The sequence below is a fragment of the Cherax quadricarinatus genome, chromosome 42 (assembly GCF_038502225.1).
Source record: "Cherax quadricarinatus isolate ZL_2023a chromosome 42, ASM3850222v1, whole genome shotgun sequence".
NCBI classification, from domain to species: domain Eukaryota; kingdom Metazoa; phylum Arthropoda; class Malacostraca; order Decapoda; family Parastacidae; genus Cherax; species Cherax quadricarinatus.
This window is the reverse complement of record NC_091333.1, coordinates 31,730,464-31,748,701: the sequence shown is the minus strand read 5'-3', so window position 1 is coordinate 31,748,701 and position 18,238 is coordinate 31,730,464. Positions and strand designations below refer to the sequence as shown.

Genomic DNA, 18,238 nt, shown 5'->3' with positions numbered 1-18,238 from the left:
AATCGGCCTCTCAAAGTAATTTTCAAGGCAGAATCAACCCGAACCATGATCCTGCAGGAGAAAGCACGGCTGAGAGGCAAGCAGGAGTTCCGGAGTGTGTACCTCGACCGAGACAGAACACAGGACGAAAGGAAGACAATGAAAGAGAGAGTTCAAAAACGAAAGGAGAAATGGGAGGAAATGAAAAAGGAGAGCAGAATAACCCAGGATCAAATGGTAGGACAAGCGCACCCCCCAGAAACACCTGCAGAAGGACTCCAGCCACGACACCCCCAAGGCAACTGAACATTCCAAACCAACCATCACACACCGATCCCTCTGTTTCCACCCCCCGCACCACAGTTACAGTATTAGAACAGAAGTTGAAGGTTTGGTACACAAATGCAGATGGATTAACGAATAAACATGAGGAATGGCAAGAAAGAATCAATGAGAAGTCCCCAGACATCATAGCAGTTACAGAAACAAAACTCATGGAGACAATAACAGATGCAATCTTCCCACCAGGATACCAGATCATGAGGAAAGATAGAAGGGGTAGGGGGGGAGGTGGGGTTGCTCTGCTCGTAAAAAACAGATGGAAATTCGAGAAAATGGAAGGAATAGATGAGACAGGAGAAAGAGACTACATAGCAGGTACACTTCAGTCTGGGGAACACAAAGTGGTCATTGCAGTGATGTATAATCCACCACAGAACTGCAGGAGGCCAAGAGAGGAATATGAAGAGAGCAACAGAGCAATGGTGGACACACTTGCTGAGGTGGCAAGAAGAGCTCACTCCAGCAGAGCAAAGTTGCTGGTTATGGGGGATTTCAACCACAGGGAGATTGACTGGGAAAACCTGGAGCCACATGGGGGTCCCGAAACATGGAGAGCCAGGATGTTGGACGTGGTGCTGGAAAACCTCATGCACCAACATGTTAAGGACACTACCAGAGTGAGAGGGGAGGATGAACCAGCAAGATTGGACCTTGTGTTCACCCTGGGCAGCTCAGACATTGAGGACATCAAGTATGAGAGTCCCCTAGGAGCTAGCGACCACGTGGTTCTGTGCTTTGAATACATAGTAGAGCTGCAAGTGGAGAGAATAACAGGAGTAGAATGGGAAAAGCCTGACTATAAAAGAGGGGACTACATAGGGTTGAAGAACTTCATGCGGGAGGTCCAGTGGGACAGAGAACTGGCAGGAAAGCCAGTAAATGAAATGATGGAATATGTAGCAACAAAATGCAAGGAGGCAGTGGAAAGGTTCATTCCCAAGGGCAACAGTAACAACGGGAAGACCAGAACAAGCCCCTGGTTTACCCAACGGTGTAAGGAGGCAAAAACAAAGTGCAATAGAGAATGGAAAAAGTACAGAAGGCAGAGAACACACGAAAATAGGGAGATCAGTCGCAGAGCCAGGAATGAGTACGCACAGGTAAGGAGGGAGGCCCAGCGACAGTATGAAAATGACATAGCATCGAGAATCAAGACTGACCCGAAACTGTTGTATAGCCACATCAGGAGGAAGACAACAGTCAAAGACCAGGTGATCAGATTAAGGACAGAAGGTGGAGAACTCACAAGAAATGATCAGGAGGTATGTGAGGAGCTGAACAGGAGATTTAAGGAAGTTTTTACAGTAGAGACAGGAAGGGCTGTGGGAAGACAGCACAGAAGGGAACATCAAGAGGGAATACACCAACAAGTGTTGGATGACATACGAACAACTGAGGAGGAGGTGAAGAAGCTCTTAAGTGACCTTGACACCTCAAAGGCGATGGGACCGGACAACATCTCCCCATGGGTCCTTAGAGAAGGAGCAGAGATGCTGTGTGTGCCTCTAACCACAATCTTCAACACATCCCTTGAAACTGGGCAACTACCTGAGAAATGGAAGACAGCTAATGTAGTCCCCATATTTAAGAAAGGAAACAGAAACGAGGCACTAAACTACAGACCTGTGTCTCTGACATGTATTGTGTGCAAAGTCATGGAGAAGATTATCAGGAGGAGAGTGGTCGAACACCTGGAAAGGAACAAGATTATAAATGAAAACCAGCATGGGTTCATGGAAGGCAAATCTTGTATCACAAACCTCCTGGAGTTTTATGACAAGGTAACAGAAGTAAGACACGAGAGAGAGGGTTGGGTAGATTGCGTTTTCCTAGACTGCAGGAAGGCCTTTGACACAGTTCCCCACAAGAGATTAGTGCAGAAGCTGGAGGATCAGGCACACGTAAAAGGAAGGGCACTGCAATGGATAAAGGAATACCTGACAGGGAGGCAGCAACGAGTCATGGTACGTGAAGAGGTATCACAGTGGGCGCCTGTTACGAGCGGGGTCCCACAGGGGTCAGTTCTAGGACCAGTGCTATTCTTGATATATGTGAACGACATGATGGAAGGAATAGACTCTGAAGTGTCCCTGTTCGCAGATGACGTGAAGTTGATGAGAAGAATTAAATCGGACGAGGATGAGGCAGGACTGCAAAGAGACCTGGAGAGGCTGGACATGTGGTCCAGTAACTGGCTCCTCCAATTCAATCCAGCCAAATGCAAAGTCATGAAGATTGGGGAGGGGCAAAGAAGACCGCAGACAGAATATAGGCTAGGTGGACAAAGACTACAGACCTCACTCAGGGAGAAAGACCTTGGGGTGACCATAACACCGAGTACATCACCGGAGGCACACATCAACCAAATAACCGCTGCAGCATACGGGCGCCTGGCAAACCTGAGAATAGCGTTCCGATACCTCAATAAGGAATCGTTCAAGACACTGTACACTGTGTATGTTAGGCCCATACTGGAGTATGCAGCACCAGTCTGGAACCCACACCTGGTCAAGCACGTCAAGAAGTTAGAGAAAGTACAAAGGTTTGCAACAAGGCTAGTCCCAGAGCTCAAGGGAATGTCGTACGAGGAAAGGTTAAGGGAAATCGGACTGACGACACTGGAGGACAGAAGGGTCAGGGGAGACATGATAACGACATACAAGATACTGCGGGGAATAGACAAGGTGGACAGAGATAGGATGTTCCAGAGAGGGGACACAGGGACAAGGGGTCACAACTGGAAGCTGAAGACTCAGACGAGTCACAGGGACGTTAGGAAGTATTTCTTCAGTCATAGAGTTGTCAGCAAGTGGAATAGCCTAGCAAGTGAAGTAGTGGAGGCAGGAACCATACATAGTTTTAAGAAGAGGTATGACAAAGCTCAGGAAGCAGAGAGAGAGAGGATCCAGTAGCGATCAGTGTAGAGGCGGGGCCAGGAGCTGAGTCTCGACCCCTGCAACCACAATTAGGTGAGTACAATTAGGTGAGTACACACACACACACACACACACACACACACACACACACACACACACACACACACACACACACACACACACACACACACACACATGCCTGAGGCATGGAAGACAGCAAATGTAGTCCCAATCTTTAAAAAAGGAGACAGACATGAAGCATTAAACTACAGACCAGTGTCACTGACATGTATAGTATGCAAAATCATGGAGAAGATTATCAGGAGAAGAGTGGTGGAACACCTAGAAAGGAATGATCTCATCAACAGCAGCCAACATGGTTTCAGGGACGGGAAATCCTGTGTCACAAACCTACTGGAGTTCTATGACATGGTGACAGCAGTAAGACAAGAGAGAGAGGGGTGGGTGGATTGCATTTTCTTGGACTGCAAGAAGGCGTTTGACACAGTTCCACACAAGAGATTGGTGCAAAAACTGGAGGACCAAGCAGGGATAACAGGGAAGGCACTACAATGGATCAGGGAATACTTGTCAGGAAGACAGCAGCGAGTCATGGTACGTGGCGAGGTGTCAGAGTGGGCACCTGTGACCAGCGGGGTCCCGCAGGGGTCAGTCCTAGGACCAGTGCTGATTCTGGTATTTGTGAACGACATGACGGAAGGAATAGACTCTGAGGTGTCCCTGTTTGCAGATGACGTGAAGTTGATGAGAAGAATTCACTCGATCGAAGACCAGGCAGAACTACAAAGGGATCTGGACAGGCTGCAGACCTGGTCCAGCAATTGGCTCCTGGAGTTCAATCCCACCAAGTGCAAAGTCATGAAGATTGGGGAAAGGCAAAGAAGGCCGCAGACGGAGTACAGTCTAGGGGGTCAGAGACTACAAACCTCACTCAAGGAAAAAGATCTTGGGATGAGTATAACACCAGGCACATCTCCTGAAGCGCACATCAACCAAATAACTGCTGCAGCATATGGGCGCCTAGCAAACCTCAGAACAGCATTCCGACATCTTAATAAGGAATCATTCAGGACCCTGTACACCGTGTATGTTAGGCCCATATTGGAGTATGCGGCACCAGTTTGGAACCCACACCTAGCCAAGCACGTGAAGAAACTAGAGAAAGTGCAAAGGTTTGCAACAAGACTAGTCCCAGAGCTAAGAGGTATGTCCTACGAGGAGAGGTTAAGGGAAATCAACCTGACGACACTGGAGGACAGGAGAGATAGGGGGGACATGATAACGACATACAAAATACTGAGAGGAATTGACAAGGTGGACAAAGACAGGATGTTCCAGAGATTGGACACAGTAACAAGGGGACACAGTTGGAAGCTGAAGACACAGATGAATCACAGGGATGTTAGGAAGTATTTCTTCAGCCACAGAGTAGTCAGTAAGTGGAATAGTTTGGGAAGCGATGTAGTGGAGGCAGGATCCATACATAGCTTTAAGCAGAGGTATGATAAAGCTCACGGCTCAGGGAGAGTGACCTAGTAGCGATCAGTGAAGAGGCGGGGCCAGGAGCTCGGACTCGACCCCCGCAACCTTAACTAGGTGAGTGCAACTAGGTGAGTACACAGACACACACACACACACACACACACACACACACACATACACTCACTTAATTTTAATGTGTTTTATCAGCATCAAAGTACGAAATTTGACGAAGGTTTATCCTGCCTTGTTTACTGGGCTGTTTTGTAATTGTTATGGCAAAACTTTTAAACCATTAATTGAAAAGTGGTAATTATTGTCGCTGTGGGATAATAATTTCGTCCTGAAGAAAAATAACATTCCATTAATTATGATGTTATGCAGGACATGGAGCAGAAGGATGAACTAGCAACAGAAGAGGAACAGATGGAAGCAAAATTCACACCTGTGGACTACACTGTCTTCATCATCATGCTGGTGGCATCCATCAGTATTGGAGTTATTAGTGCCATCAGGAACCGAGGTAAAGCCACCACACAGGAGTTCCTCTTAGGAAGCAGATCTATGTCGCCGATACCAGTGGCGTTTTCTCTACTGGGTGGATGGATATCTGCAATATCTATCATAGGTTAGTGTTAACACTAACAAGCTCACTATATTATAATATTTTTAATATTTGGAATGTTAAATATCCTTTAAATCAAAGATCAAATACCACTAAGACAATGTTCCAGAGAACTTTAAGCAGTTTAAGTATTAAATGTTCCATAACGTCCTGTTCATAAAGTATAGAAAATATGATTCATTGATGACCTGTTGATCACAAGATTAACACCAGACTAATATAAAGTAGTCATTATTCTTCCACCTAAAACAAACCCAGAATATAAATCAAATCAGTGATGTGTTGCAATATTTACCACATACACACAAAACACTGGTCAACAATTTTTGTAAAGTTGTATGCTTATTAAATGAGATTAATTAATTCTTAAGTATTTTCATGTCGTGAATCCAAATATCACCTTGAAAAATGCTTAAAACTTACAATATGTCAGTGTTTTAAACTCTAATCCGTACCTAGTCTCTGCCTTTTTGCTTGACACTTATAGTGGGCCAATGTCCAGCAATAGTCTACAAGCATTCTTGTGCCCCATTTACCATGGTACCATTTTCCATGGTTTAAATATCTTGGTGACACCTTTCACCATGTTCGTCATTAACTGCCTAGCAGTTCGCTGGAAAAGAAGTCTAAATGTGAGTCCAAAATATGAATTTTAAGTGACATGTTCCATACCATGTTCTTGTAAGCCTTGATGAGGTTTTCCACCAATTCTTCATAGTTGCCTTCCATTCTGTTTCCCAGAAATCCATTCGCCACTAACTTGAATGCTTCCCTAGCAGCTTTCTCCTCCCCATGAAAGTCTGATTCAAAATCACCGTCATTAAGAAGCTCTCTAATCTGAAGACCATTGAAGACTTCCTCTCTTATCTTAGCATTGCTCAGTGAGGGGAATTTTGATGTTAAATTCTGGAATCCCTGGCTGGATTTGTCCATAGCTTTTACAAAGTTTTTCATGAACAGTAGTTTTATGTGTAGTGGTGGTAGTAAAATTTTGTTTGGATCAATGGGAGATGGTTGTTGAACATTTTCCATCCCAGGCTCCAATGTTGACGAGGTGGCCAGTCTCTCCTAATATAATATGCCTCATATGTATTTGAATAGCTTGCTCAGTGAATATTGATTATAAGTTTATACAGTGTTTGGCTAAGAGAAACACCTACCTTTCACCTCAAAATATAAACCTGCACATCACAACCATCTTCTATGACTGCTGGAACAATAATGAAGGTTAGTGAGACTTTGAAAGTGGCAAGAAACACACTGTCGCAAGCCTGTTGAAACCTGATGTAATATGTAGGTGTGAAAGATTAGTGAAATTCCAAGTGCTTTCGTGACTTCTCACATAATCAAGGAACTATAAAAGTAATACATCAAAGGAAGGCATATAAAGGGTCTAGAACACACCTGACCATCACATCCCACAACAAAGCAACACCTGATGTGCGAAGACACCCGACTCATCAGAAAGAACACTGCAGCAGGCCCGCTGGCCCAACTAGACAGGTCCTTCACGATATCCCACTAACAAAATATTCTACAAAAGAATTAAGATTTATTATTTATTCAATGTATTATTAAATTCTTCCAAAATTCTATTAATTATAAATGGATCTAATTTATATAAACCAAAGAAAATATTCATATTTTTTTAAAACTGTTTTTTATGAAACAAGATTCAGTTATATTTCTGTCGATCATGGACTTGCTTGATACAACTTTCTCAACTTTTTGAAAATCAATTGGATGTTTAAAATCTCTCACATGAATAAAAAGAGCAATATAATCTTGCCCAGTTCTAATGCTATATATTTAAGTTGTTTTAATCTAAGGTCGAGACTTTTACCAGTTTGACCGTAATAAATTTTATCGCAAATATTACAAGGAATCTTAAAGACACATCCGTCAGCATTTTGGGGGGAATTCTTTATCAATAGTTTTTTTTACTGAATCAAGATTTTTAAATACAACTTTGACATTAAAAGTTTTAAGAAGAGAAGGCATATCAACCAAGTTTTCATGGTAAGGGAGAACCAACATATTTTTAGTTGAAAGAGGTTGGTTGTCCGTATTTGCATTGTAAAAAGTATTTCTAGCAATTTTAAAAAATATATCAATTACGTTTCTCGGGTATTTCCGATCATTAGCTATTTCATAAATTTAGGATTTTTCTTTCTCTATGAACTCTGGACTACAAAAACGCAAAGTTCTCAAAAACATTGATGAGAAAACAGACAGTTTAACTGTATCTTGATGTGAAGAATAATAGTGGACATAGGAGCAGTTATTTGTAGATTTTCTGTAACTTTTAAATTTGAATTCATCATTACTCTTAATAATTAAAACATCTAGAAAAGGCAATGAGTTATTTTCCTCAAACTCAACAGTAAAGTTTATTGAATGGGCTAAACTATTTAATTTAACAAGGAAATTGTTTATGTCTACATTCTTAGGCATAGGACACAAAATATCATCAACATATCTGAACCATTTAGCTCTATTAGGGAGGATTGTGTTAAGCAACCTTGTTTCAAAAAATTCCATGTATAGGTTACTAAGAACAGGTGAAAGAGGATTTCCCATTGCCATACCAAACTTCTGAGTGTAAAACTTATCATTAAATACAAATTTTGCATCAACAATGCAAAGTTTAATAAACGCTTAAGCTGTTTGTGACCTGATAAAGCCCACTACATAGGCGAAACGTTGTCAATAAAGGATCACATTATACTGCTTAAGTATTTATATTTCCATTGTGTCAGTATTTTATACCATTTATCTCCATTCAAAGTTTAATAAGTTTAATGATAGTAGGAAGTGGCAATGGTAAATCACAGTTAACAAGTTCTTCAGATAAGAAACTTTATAGATCATCAACTTGAACTTTGGTAAATAAGGAAGTAACATCAAAACTAACCATGTTAAGTGTATCAGTGTTTAAATAATTTTTTTGATTGTAAATACTTATCAGTTTCATATAAATTATCCAAATGTCTTTTCGACATTTTGAGCCCTATTGTTGGTAAAATTTCTAACTTTAATGTTAAAAACAACATAGATCTGGTTGATAAATTAAGCTCGTAGACTAACTTAAATGATTTTAAATGCAAGTGGCTGCTTGTATGGGGTAAAACAAAAATCCTGGCCTAGGGTAGCTTGATTTTTCTGTACAGAAACCAATACTAACAGCTCGAAATAATTGCACATACCATCAACTTCAAACTCACAAGCAGTATACATGGTTGAAGGATACAGATTAGATCAGATCGAAGGACAATTGCAGACAGCAGCACTGACACTAACATTGAGCTGAGCAAAGCAAGGCTGGGAGCCATGATACACAATGTCTCTACAATCCAGTATCACTAAGAATTTCCGGTAGTCACTTAGTACAGCACACTGATGCTATCATATACACGTTACATACGAAAACCAAGCAGCTAGTTGACATAGGCACATGCAGGAACTGGTTCACAATATCTAGCAGGAAAGGTGGTTGTGGTGAATGTTGTTTTTTTCACTCACAAAAATCACTTCCATCTCCAGAATTCAAAGAATTCTGCCCACCGTTGCCACCATTTTGTTGTGGTTGAAGTTGGGGAGTGTGAGGGACCTAAAGAGAGACGTTGTGTACTCTAGGGGTTATTTATTATGTAGTAATATCTTCTAACAAGCCGAGGTCATTCTTCTCCCAGGTCCAGTTTAAACTTACTGGTCACACAGAGAGGTGTGGAGGAATGTGAATATGAAGGAGTCACAGGATGAACACCTACCAACCATCATACTGGTTGTTACCTTTACAGTACATGGCCTATAACTGTGACATTATTGACAGTGAATCTCTCCCATCTCTAGGACCCTCGTAGCGAGAAACACCTTATCCCGACATTCCTGGGTTGTTCTGGGCTATTCCTATATGTTGATATGTATGAAAGTTACAGTCACCTAGTGTGATAGTTGCAATTGTATATTTCGAGAAATTGTAGGAACCCTGAGTGTCTTCCATCACTAGGATCTCAGTGGTGATAGATCCCCACGTCCAACCCTCTTGGGCTGTATCCCCCTATACTAATTGCAGTCACATAAAATTGTGTGCCTTTACCCGTATGATACCTTCATGTAGCTATAACTGAATGAGTGTCCTACTATTGGTTATGTATTATAGGATACCCCTAGGAACGAAACTAGAGAAATTGTGGATCAACAGAAACATAGTCTCACCCCAATGGGTGCTAACCTTCCTGGAATTCCCCTCATACGACAATACCTACACACAGACGCTCAGCTTCCTGGATCTGTGCCTAAAGATACATTATATAACCTATTAACACTAATATCTTACTCAGGTAACTCAACGGAGATGTATTTCTTCGGCACACAACTTTCAATGACGCTAGTAGGCTTCATCCCGGGTTGTCTCTTCGTGGGTCAAGTCATGATACCAATATTTTATCAACTCAAACTCGTCTCTGTCAATGAGGTCAGTTGCATAATCAATTATTTTTTTTTTCAGTTTGTCTTATGCTGCATTTTTAGTACAAGAACTGTGAACCTTTCCTAAGTACCCTATATACCCATCTTCTGAATATAGCTGCTGGAATATCTTACGGTATATACCCATCTTCTGAATATAGCTGCTGGAATATCTTACAGTATATACCCATCTTCTGAATATAGCTGCTGGAATATCTTACAGTATATATCCATCTTCTGAATATAGCTACTGGAATATCTTACAGTATATACCCATCTTCTGAATATAGCTGCTGGAATATCTTACGGTATATACCCATCTTCTGAATATAGCTGCTGGAATATCTTACAGTATATACCCATCTTCTGAATATAGCTGCTGGAATATCTTACAGTATATACCCATCTTCTGAATATAGCTGCTGGAATATCTTACAGTATATACCCATCTTCTGAACATAGCTGCTGGAATATCTTACAGTATATACCCATCTTCTGAATATAGCTGCTGGAATATCTTACAGTATATACCCACCTTCTACATATAGCTGCTGGAATATCGTACAGTATATACCCATCTTCTGAATATAGCTGCTGGAATATCTTACAGTATATACCCATCTTCTGAATATAGCTGCTGGAATATCTTACAGTATATACCCATCTTCTGAATACAGCTGCTGGAATATCTTACGGTATATACCCATCTTCTGAATATAGCTGCTGGAATATCTTACAGTATATACCCATCTTCTGAATATAGCTACTGGAATATCTTACAGTATATACCCATCTTCTGAATATAGCTGCTGGAATATCTTACAGTATATACCCATCTTCTGAATATAGCTGCTGGAATATCTTACAGTATATACCCATCTTCTGAATATAGCTGCTGGAATATCTTACGGTATATACCCATCTTCTGAATATAGCTGCTGGAATATCTTACAGTATATACCCATCTTCTGAATATAGCTGCTGGAATATCTTACAGTATATACCCACCTTCTACATATAGCTGCTGGAATATCGTACAGTATATACCCATCTTCTGAATATAGCTGCTGGAATATCTTACAGTATATACCCACCTTCTACATATAGCTGTTGGAATATCTTACAGTATATACCCATCTTCTGAATATAGCTGCTGGAATATTCAACAGTATATGGAGGTGAGGTTTGGATCTCGGCTGCTGAGGACGTTAGCAACTTTGTGTATGCTGCTCAATAACTTCATCTACATGGGCATATGCCTATATGCTCCTACTTTGGCCTTATCGACAGTCACTGGCCTCGCTACGTGGGTATCCACGCTCACCATGGGCCTCGTATGTACATTCTACATTACAATTGTAAGTATGACAACAATACTCAATAATTATTCTCCAAATGTAACAAAACTTTCATAATACTTTAAAAAATAATTAGAGTAAAAAATACAGAATTCCGAGAGAAATGGTAATTTAATTTACTCAAAAATGTATAAGTAAAGGTTTCTTGCTTGGTATATGTTAATATTCAATACACGATTCTGACTTCAGAGAACTGTCTAATACATTCTATATCATGATGGATGGTAATATAAGTAACCCACAGGGAGGCGTGAAAGCTGTGGTTTACACTGATGTACTACAAACACTGCTAATGTTCAGTGGGATGCTGCTGGTTACCATCATCTGCACCATCAACGCTGGTGGTGTTGCTAACGTCTGGAACATCGCTGATCATGGAGGCCGCATCATATTTTTTGAGTGAGTTTTTCAGTAATAATTTAATGTCATGTTGCTAATGTTATTTGCTCATATCTATACACATTCTTTTGTGGGAAATACAGTGGCCGGTCCTGAAAAGAATTGTTGGGGAAAGTAAATGACTCAATTTAGCTTTTAGTTCTAGATAAAGAATGTTTTTGTTTTATGATTCATAGGTCAAAGGAACTTTTGATAATTTTTTAATTGTAAATTTCTGATTTGCTTTAAAAACTGTTTAATAATTTCTTTTTACTTAATAGAAGGCAAAAGTTCGCAATCTTTGTTGACCTTGAGAATTTCCTAATCAAGTTTTATTTCATTAAAAACAACAGAGAAGCCTCACTTTACAGATGCTGTACACAAATAACCCGCACATAAAAGATAGAAGCTTACAACGACGTTTCGGTCCGACTTGGACCATTTACAAAGTCACACTAACCAGAAGTGGAGCAGGATGGTATATATAGGCAGGAAGAGGTGGTGGAGGTAGTAGTAGCAGTAGTAGTAGTAGAGGTAGTAGTAGAGGTAGTGGTAGTAGTGGGGAATAAGGAGGAGGAGCCAGTCAAATACAAAGAAAAGGGAGCACTGCAAGGGAGCTAGGTGCCCAGAGGGAGAGCAAGTGCACAGTGGTGGGTGAAAGGGGAAGTGGTGAAATAAATAAAGAAGGAACAGAAACACGAGACAGAAGGAAGAAAGACAACCCAGAGGAGAAAAAGGAAAGGAAAGGGGAAGAGGGAGAAGAAGAAAAAGAAAAAGAAAAAATGAGGAGTCAGGTTAAGTCACGGGTGTTCTGAAGTTTGGAGCATTTTACAATGTAGTGGGAGAGGAAGGCATCTAGAGATACGAAGCCAGGGCTAAAGTTCATACAAGGAAAGCTGTGTATTAGAGAGGATTCAACTAGACGGCGACTGTTCAAGTTGGAAGAAGGGAAGACAGTTTAGCAGAAGACCAGTCAATAGGATGGCTATGATCTCTGACGTGATAGAAAAGAGCATTGTTAGTGTCGGCAAGACTAACACTATTTTTCTGCTCCCTAAGTCTGTCAGAAAGAGATCGACCAGTTTCTCCGAAGTATTGAAGAGGACAGGAGGAGCAAGAAATAAGTAGACACCAGGAACATCTGTAGAGGGAGGAGAGGTATGAACGAGATTAGTGCGAAGAGTGTTAGTCTGGCGGAAGGTAAGCTTGATGTCTAAGGGACGGAGAGAATTGCTGAGATTAGAAAGACCGGAAATGTGGGGAAGGCAGAGGACAGAAGAGTTCCCAGGAGTAGAGAGTTTGGGAGAGAAGAAATTACGTTTAGCACGTGAGAGGCAGAGTCTATGAAATGGGAAGGGTAGCCAAGACGGGAAAACAAATTATGAAGAGTGGAAATTTCTGCTGGAAGGAACTGAGGATCACAGATATGGAGGGCATGGAGAAAGATGGAGATAAGAACACTTTTCTTGACAGGGGAAGCATGATAGGAAAAGTAGTGAATGTACATGCCACTATGCATAGGTTTTTTTGTTATTTTCAGATTCTGTTCTTGCGAAAACCATTAAAATTAATTCACATATGAGAGCTACTTCACTATCAGCTTTTTAACCATACTTAGCTTTACACAAGCTTAAATCTGTCATAATTTTATATTTTAATTTTTATAGCAAATCAACTGCTAGTCACGTGTCAGTGATTGAGAAGCAACCTATTGAAATTATTTTCCAAAAATAGTGTAAAACCTCTAAAATTCAAATGAAATCAAATTTAAGAATCTGTTAATATCCTAGTGAAGTGTTGTCTTACATTTGTACAGTGTTGCCAGCCAGATATATGGTTATAAGTATGACAATAATTTTTAAAGGGGTGGACCAATAAGCCAGCAGAAGGCTGGCTTACCAAAAGCTCCAAAGGCCGGTCATCATATGACTAAGACCCACGTCAGGAAACACTTGTCCTGTTTCCTGGTAAACCTTACCTGATCTATGGAGACAGCCGGCAGCACTATGCTGTGCTTTAACTCACTAATTCTCCAGCAGAGGGAGGTAAACCTTACCTGATCTATGGAGACAGCCGGCAGCACTATGCTGTGCTTTAACTCACCAATTCTCCAGCAGAGGGATGTTTTCTTGTTGACAACAAATGCTATTAAATGAAAATTTTAGCATTAGATTACTATTTTCCACACAATATTTATTAGCTGAACTGAATCTTAGTTATGAATAATTTGATTAAAATTCTTCAATAAAGTTTAGATTGACAGTTTTCAGGTTTTCTGGCAATAGAGTCTCATTGTAGCCAGTAAGGGAACACAAGATGATACAGTAGCATATCTAATGTTACAAATTCATGCAACAAATTTTTAAATATCAAATGTTCAAGGTAAATAAGTTTCAGAACTTTGAATTCCTTTTACACCAGATTTAAATTACCCGAAATATAAAAGTAACTTTAAGAGAATGTTTATTTTTAATTTTTTTTTTTTTTTCAATTAAATAATATTTAACAAAAACAGATATATTAATTTTGATGAGAAGAATTTTTAGATTAATAAATTCAGAGTTTACTTCTTAAGGGAATATAGTAGACAGCCATTTAACACGAGTTTATTTATCATGATTTGGTTATACCATGACTGATAAATTGCAGCACAATTTTACTTCACTGGTTTACTGACTGACTTACAGGTAGACTTTTTCACATAATTTATGCACAGTCGAGCACAACCATCAACTTTAATACCAGAACCTATACCATTCACCTCAGCCCAGTAGGGCCACAGCATAACTCTTCACTCTCCACAGTCATCCACAAACACCAACACCCACAATTTAAGATAAGAAATACTATTATTTCTGTCCCATTTGTAATCTGCAGCAGTGAAAATAATGTAATACATCACGACAATGAATAACAATTACATAATCAATTTTATTTTTGTAAAATCTGTTTGTCTAAAAAAAAAAGTTGTATGCTTTTTTAGGGGTAACAGGAACGTAACCCTATTTCTCCCATAAGCTCATCGATTCATCTAACATGGTTTTACTTCACACAGCATTTTCAGGAATGTAACTATCATGTTAAATGACGGTCTGTTGTACACAATATTTATTCATGTATACGTTAACTGCGGTCCAACTGAAGACTCCACTAAACACAATTTAGAACTTTTAGACTTTCTTGAAACAACTCTCAGAAATAATGTGCTTGCTTCTACTAGCAGTTTAATTTAAGAACATAAGAAAGAAGGAACACTGCAGCAGGCCTACTGACCCTTGCAAAGCAGGTCCATGCCACCCCCCGGCCTTGAACAATGACCACCTAGTCAGGTCACTTCCAATTAAGGAAGGAGCATGGCACCAGACCTGGTAGCCCAAGTTAGTCAGGTCCAACTCACACCCACTCATGTATTTATCTAACCTATTTTTAAAACTACACAAGGTCTTAGCTTCTATGACGATACACGGGAGTTTGTTCCACTCCTCCCCAACTCTATTACCAAACCAGTGCTTTCCTATGTCCTTCCTGAATCTGAACTTTTCCAACTTGAAACCATTGCTGCGAGTCCTGTCCTGGCTGGATATTTTCAGCATGCTATTTACATCCCCTTTATTTATTCCTGTTTTCCATTTATACACCTCAATCATATCCCCCCTAAGTCTATGCCTTTCTAGAGAGTGCAGATTCAGGGCCCTCAATCTGTCTTCATAGGAAAGATTTCAGATACATGGGATCAACTTTGTCATCCTCCTCTGTACGTTTTCCAGAGCATTTATATCCATTCTGTAATACGGTGACCAGAACTGAGCAGCATAATCTAAATGAGGCCTAACAAAGGATATATAGAGTTGAAGAACAACCTGAGGACTCCTATTATTTATACTTCTTGATATGAAGCCAAGGATTATGTTAGCTTTATTTCGACATATACTGCCAACATTGTTATGATGGTCTGAAACATGGGTTTTAAATGTCGCAGTGAGGAGGGGGGTTTGAGGCAGTGGATATATACATCAATGCACACAGCCAGACCTCAGATAAATATAGGTGAATGGAAGAATCTGTATGGTGAGTCACATATGCAGTGAATTTCAGAAGGGATCCGTAATGCTTGACAGTTCACAAACGGGCAAAATTATATACAAACATTATCTCATAGTCTCGGGTATGAGATTAACCACTAAGCTTCAGCTAGGCGTCCATTCTTACTGGAGAATTGCTATGTGGTAATATTACTTTGTACTTTGACACAGAGTGAATAGGTTCGAATTGTCCAGTGAACTGAGAGATCATATTTGTAAATAATTTTGCCGGTAGAAGGTTGGTAGACAGCAACCACCCAGGGAGGAACTACCGTCCTGCCTAGTGAGTATGAAACGAAAACCTGTAATTGTTTTACATGATGGTAGGATTGCTGGTGTCTTTTGTCTGTCTCATAAATATGCAAGATTTCAGGTACATCTTGCTAAAGTGGGCAAAAATGTTATGGAGGAAGTAGTAGGTAAATTTGGGGTGCCAGGGGTAAATGTAAATGGGAAGCCTTTAATTGAGCTATGCGTAGAAAGAGGTTTGGTAATAAGTAATACATATTTTATGAAGAAGAGAATAAATAAATATACAAAGTATGATATAGCATGTAATGAAAGTAGTTTGTCAGATTATGTATTGGTGGATAAAAGGATGATGGGTAGGCTCCAGGATGTACACGTTTATAGAGGGGCAGCTGATATATCGGATCATTATTTAGTTGTAGCTACAGTTAGAGTAAGAGGTAGATGGGACAAGAGGAAAATGACAACAACAAGCAAAAGGAGGTAAAAGTGTATAAACTAAGGGAGGAGGAAGTTCGAGTGAGATATAAGCAATTACTGGCAGAAAGGTGGGCTGGTGCAAGTATGAGTAGTGGGGGGGGGTTGAAGAGGGTTGGAATAGTTTTAAAAATGCAATATTAGAATGTGGGGCTGAAGTTTGTGGTTATAGGAGGGTGGGGGCAGGAGGAAAGAGGAGTGATTGGTGGAATGATGAAGTAAAGGGTGTGATAAAAGAGAAAAAAGTAGCTTATGAGAGGTATTTACAAAGCAGAAGTGTTATAAGAAGTGCAGAGTATATGGAGAGTAAAAGAAAGGTGAAGAGAGTTGTGAGAGAGTGCAAAAGGAGAGCGGATGACAGAGTTGGAGAGGCACTGTCAAGAAATTTTAATGAAAATAAGAAAAAAATTTGGAGTGAGTTAAACAAGTTAAGAAAGCCTAGGAAAGGAATGGATTTGTCAGTTAAAAACAGAGTAGGGGAGTTAGTAGATGCAGAGATGGAGGTTTGGGTAGATGGCGAGAATATTTTGAGGAACTTTTAAATGTCGATAAAGAAAGAGAAGTGGTAATTTCATGCACTGCCCAGGGAGGTATACCATCTTTTAGGAGTGAAGAAGAACAGGATGTGAGTGTTGGGGAGGTGCGTGAGGCATTATGTTGAATGAAAGGGGGTAAAGCAGCTGGAACTGATGGGATCATAACAGAAATGTTAAAAGCAGGGGGAAATATAGTGTTGGAGTGGTTGGTATTTTTGTTTAATACATGTATGAAAGAGGGGAAGGTACCTAGGGATTGGCGGAGAGCGTGTATAGTCCCTTTATATAAAGGGAAAGGGGACAAAAGAGATTGTAAAAATTATAGAGGAATAAGTTTATTGAGTATACCAGAAAAAGTATACGGTAGGGTTACTATTGAAAGAATTAGAGGTAAGACAGAATGTAGGATTGCAGATGAGCAAGGAGGTTTCAGAGTGGGTAGGGGATGTGTAGATCAAGTGTTTACATTGAAGCATATATGTTAACAGTATTTAGATAAAGGTAGGGAAGTTTTTATTGTATTTATGGATTTAGAAAAAAACATATGATAGAGTGGATAGAGAAGCAATGTGGCAGATGTTGCAAGTATATGGAATAGGTGGTAAGTTACTAAATGCTGTAAAGAGTTTTTATGAGGATAGTGAGGCTCAGGTTAGGGGGAGATTACTTCCCGGTAAAAGTAGGTCTTAGACAGGGATGTGTAATGTCACCATGGTTGTTTAATATATTTATAGATGGGGTTGTAAAAGAAGTAAATGATAGGGTGTTCGGGAGAGGGGTGGGATTAAATTATGGGGAATAAAATACAAAATGGGAATTGACACAGTTACTTTTTGCTGATGATACTGTGCTTATGGGAGATTCTAAAGAAAAATTGCAAAGGTTAGTGGATGAGTTTGGGAGTGTGTGTAAATTTAGAAAGTTGAAAGTGAACATAGAAAAGAGTAAGGTGATGAGGGTATCAAATGATTTAGATAAAGAAAGATTGGATATTAAATTGGGGAGGAGGAGTATGGAAGAAGTGAATGTTTTCAGATACTTGGGAGCTGACGTGTCGGCGGATGGATTTATGAAGGATGAGGTTAATCATAGAATTGATAAGGGAAAAAAGGTGAGTGGTGTCTTGAGGTATATGTGGAGACAAGAAACGCTATCTATGGAGAAAATTCGGAGTGTGGAAATTAGGAGAAGGTGTGGAGTTAATAAAAGTATTACTCAGAGGCCTGAAGAGTGGTTGTTGAGGTGGTTTGGTCATTTAGAGAGAATGGATCAAAGTAGAATGACATGGAGAGCATTTAAATCTGTAGGGAAAGGAAGGCGGGGTAGGAGTCGTCCTCGAAAAGGTTGGAAGGGGTAAGGCAGGTTT

The 18,238-nt window shown here is 40.0% G+C and overlaps 1 protein-coding gene across 1 annotated transcript in view; it reads left to right on the top strand.

The window, feature by feature from the left end:
• Window positions 1-18,238, top strand: part of LOC138853848 (sodium-dependent multivitamin transporter-like) — a 108,320-nt gene that overhangs the window by 69,084 nt on the left and 20,998 nt on the right. Inside the window, exons 2-5 of the mRNA XM_070093167.1 lie at window positions 5,082-5,325; window positions 9,666-9,799; window positions 10,962-11,150; window positions 11,395-11,549. Of these exons, the coding sequence (XP_069949268.1) occupies window positions 5,085-5,325; window positions 9,666-9,799; window positions 10,962-11,150; window positions 11,395-11,549 (719 nt within the window). The 5' untranslated portion in view covers window positions 5,082-5,084. The remainder of the gene's footprint in view (window positions 1-5,081; window positions 5,326-9,665; window positions 9,800-10,961; window positions 11,151-11,394; window positions 11,550-18,238) is intronic.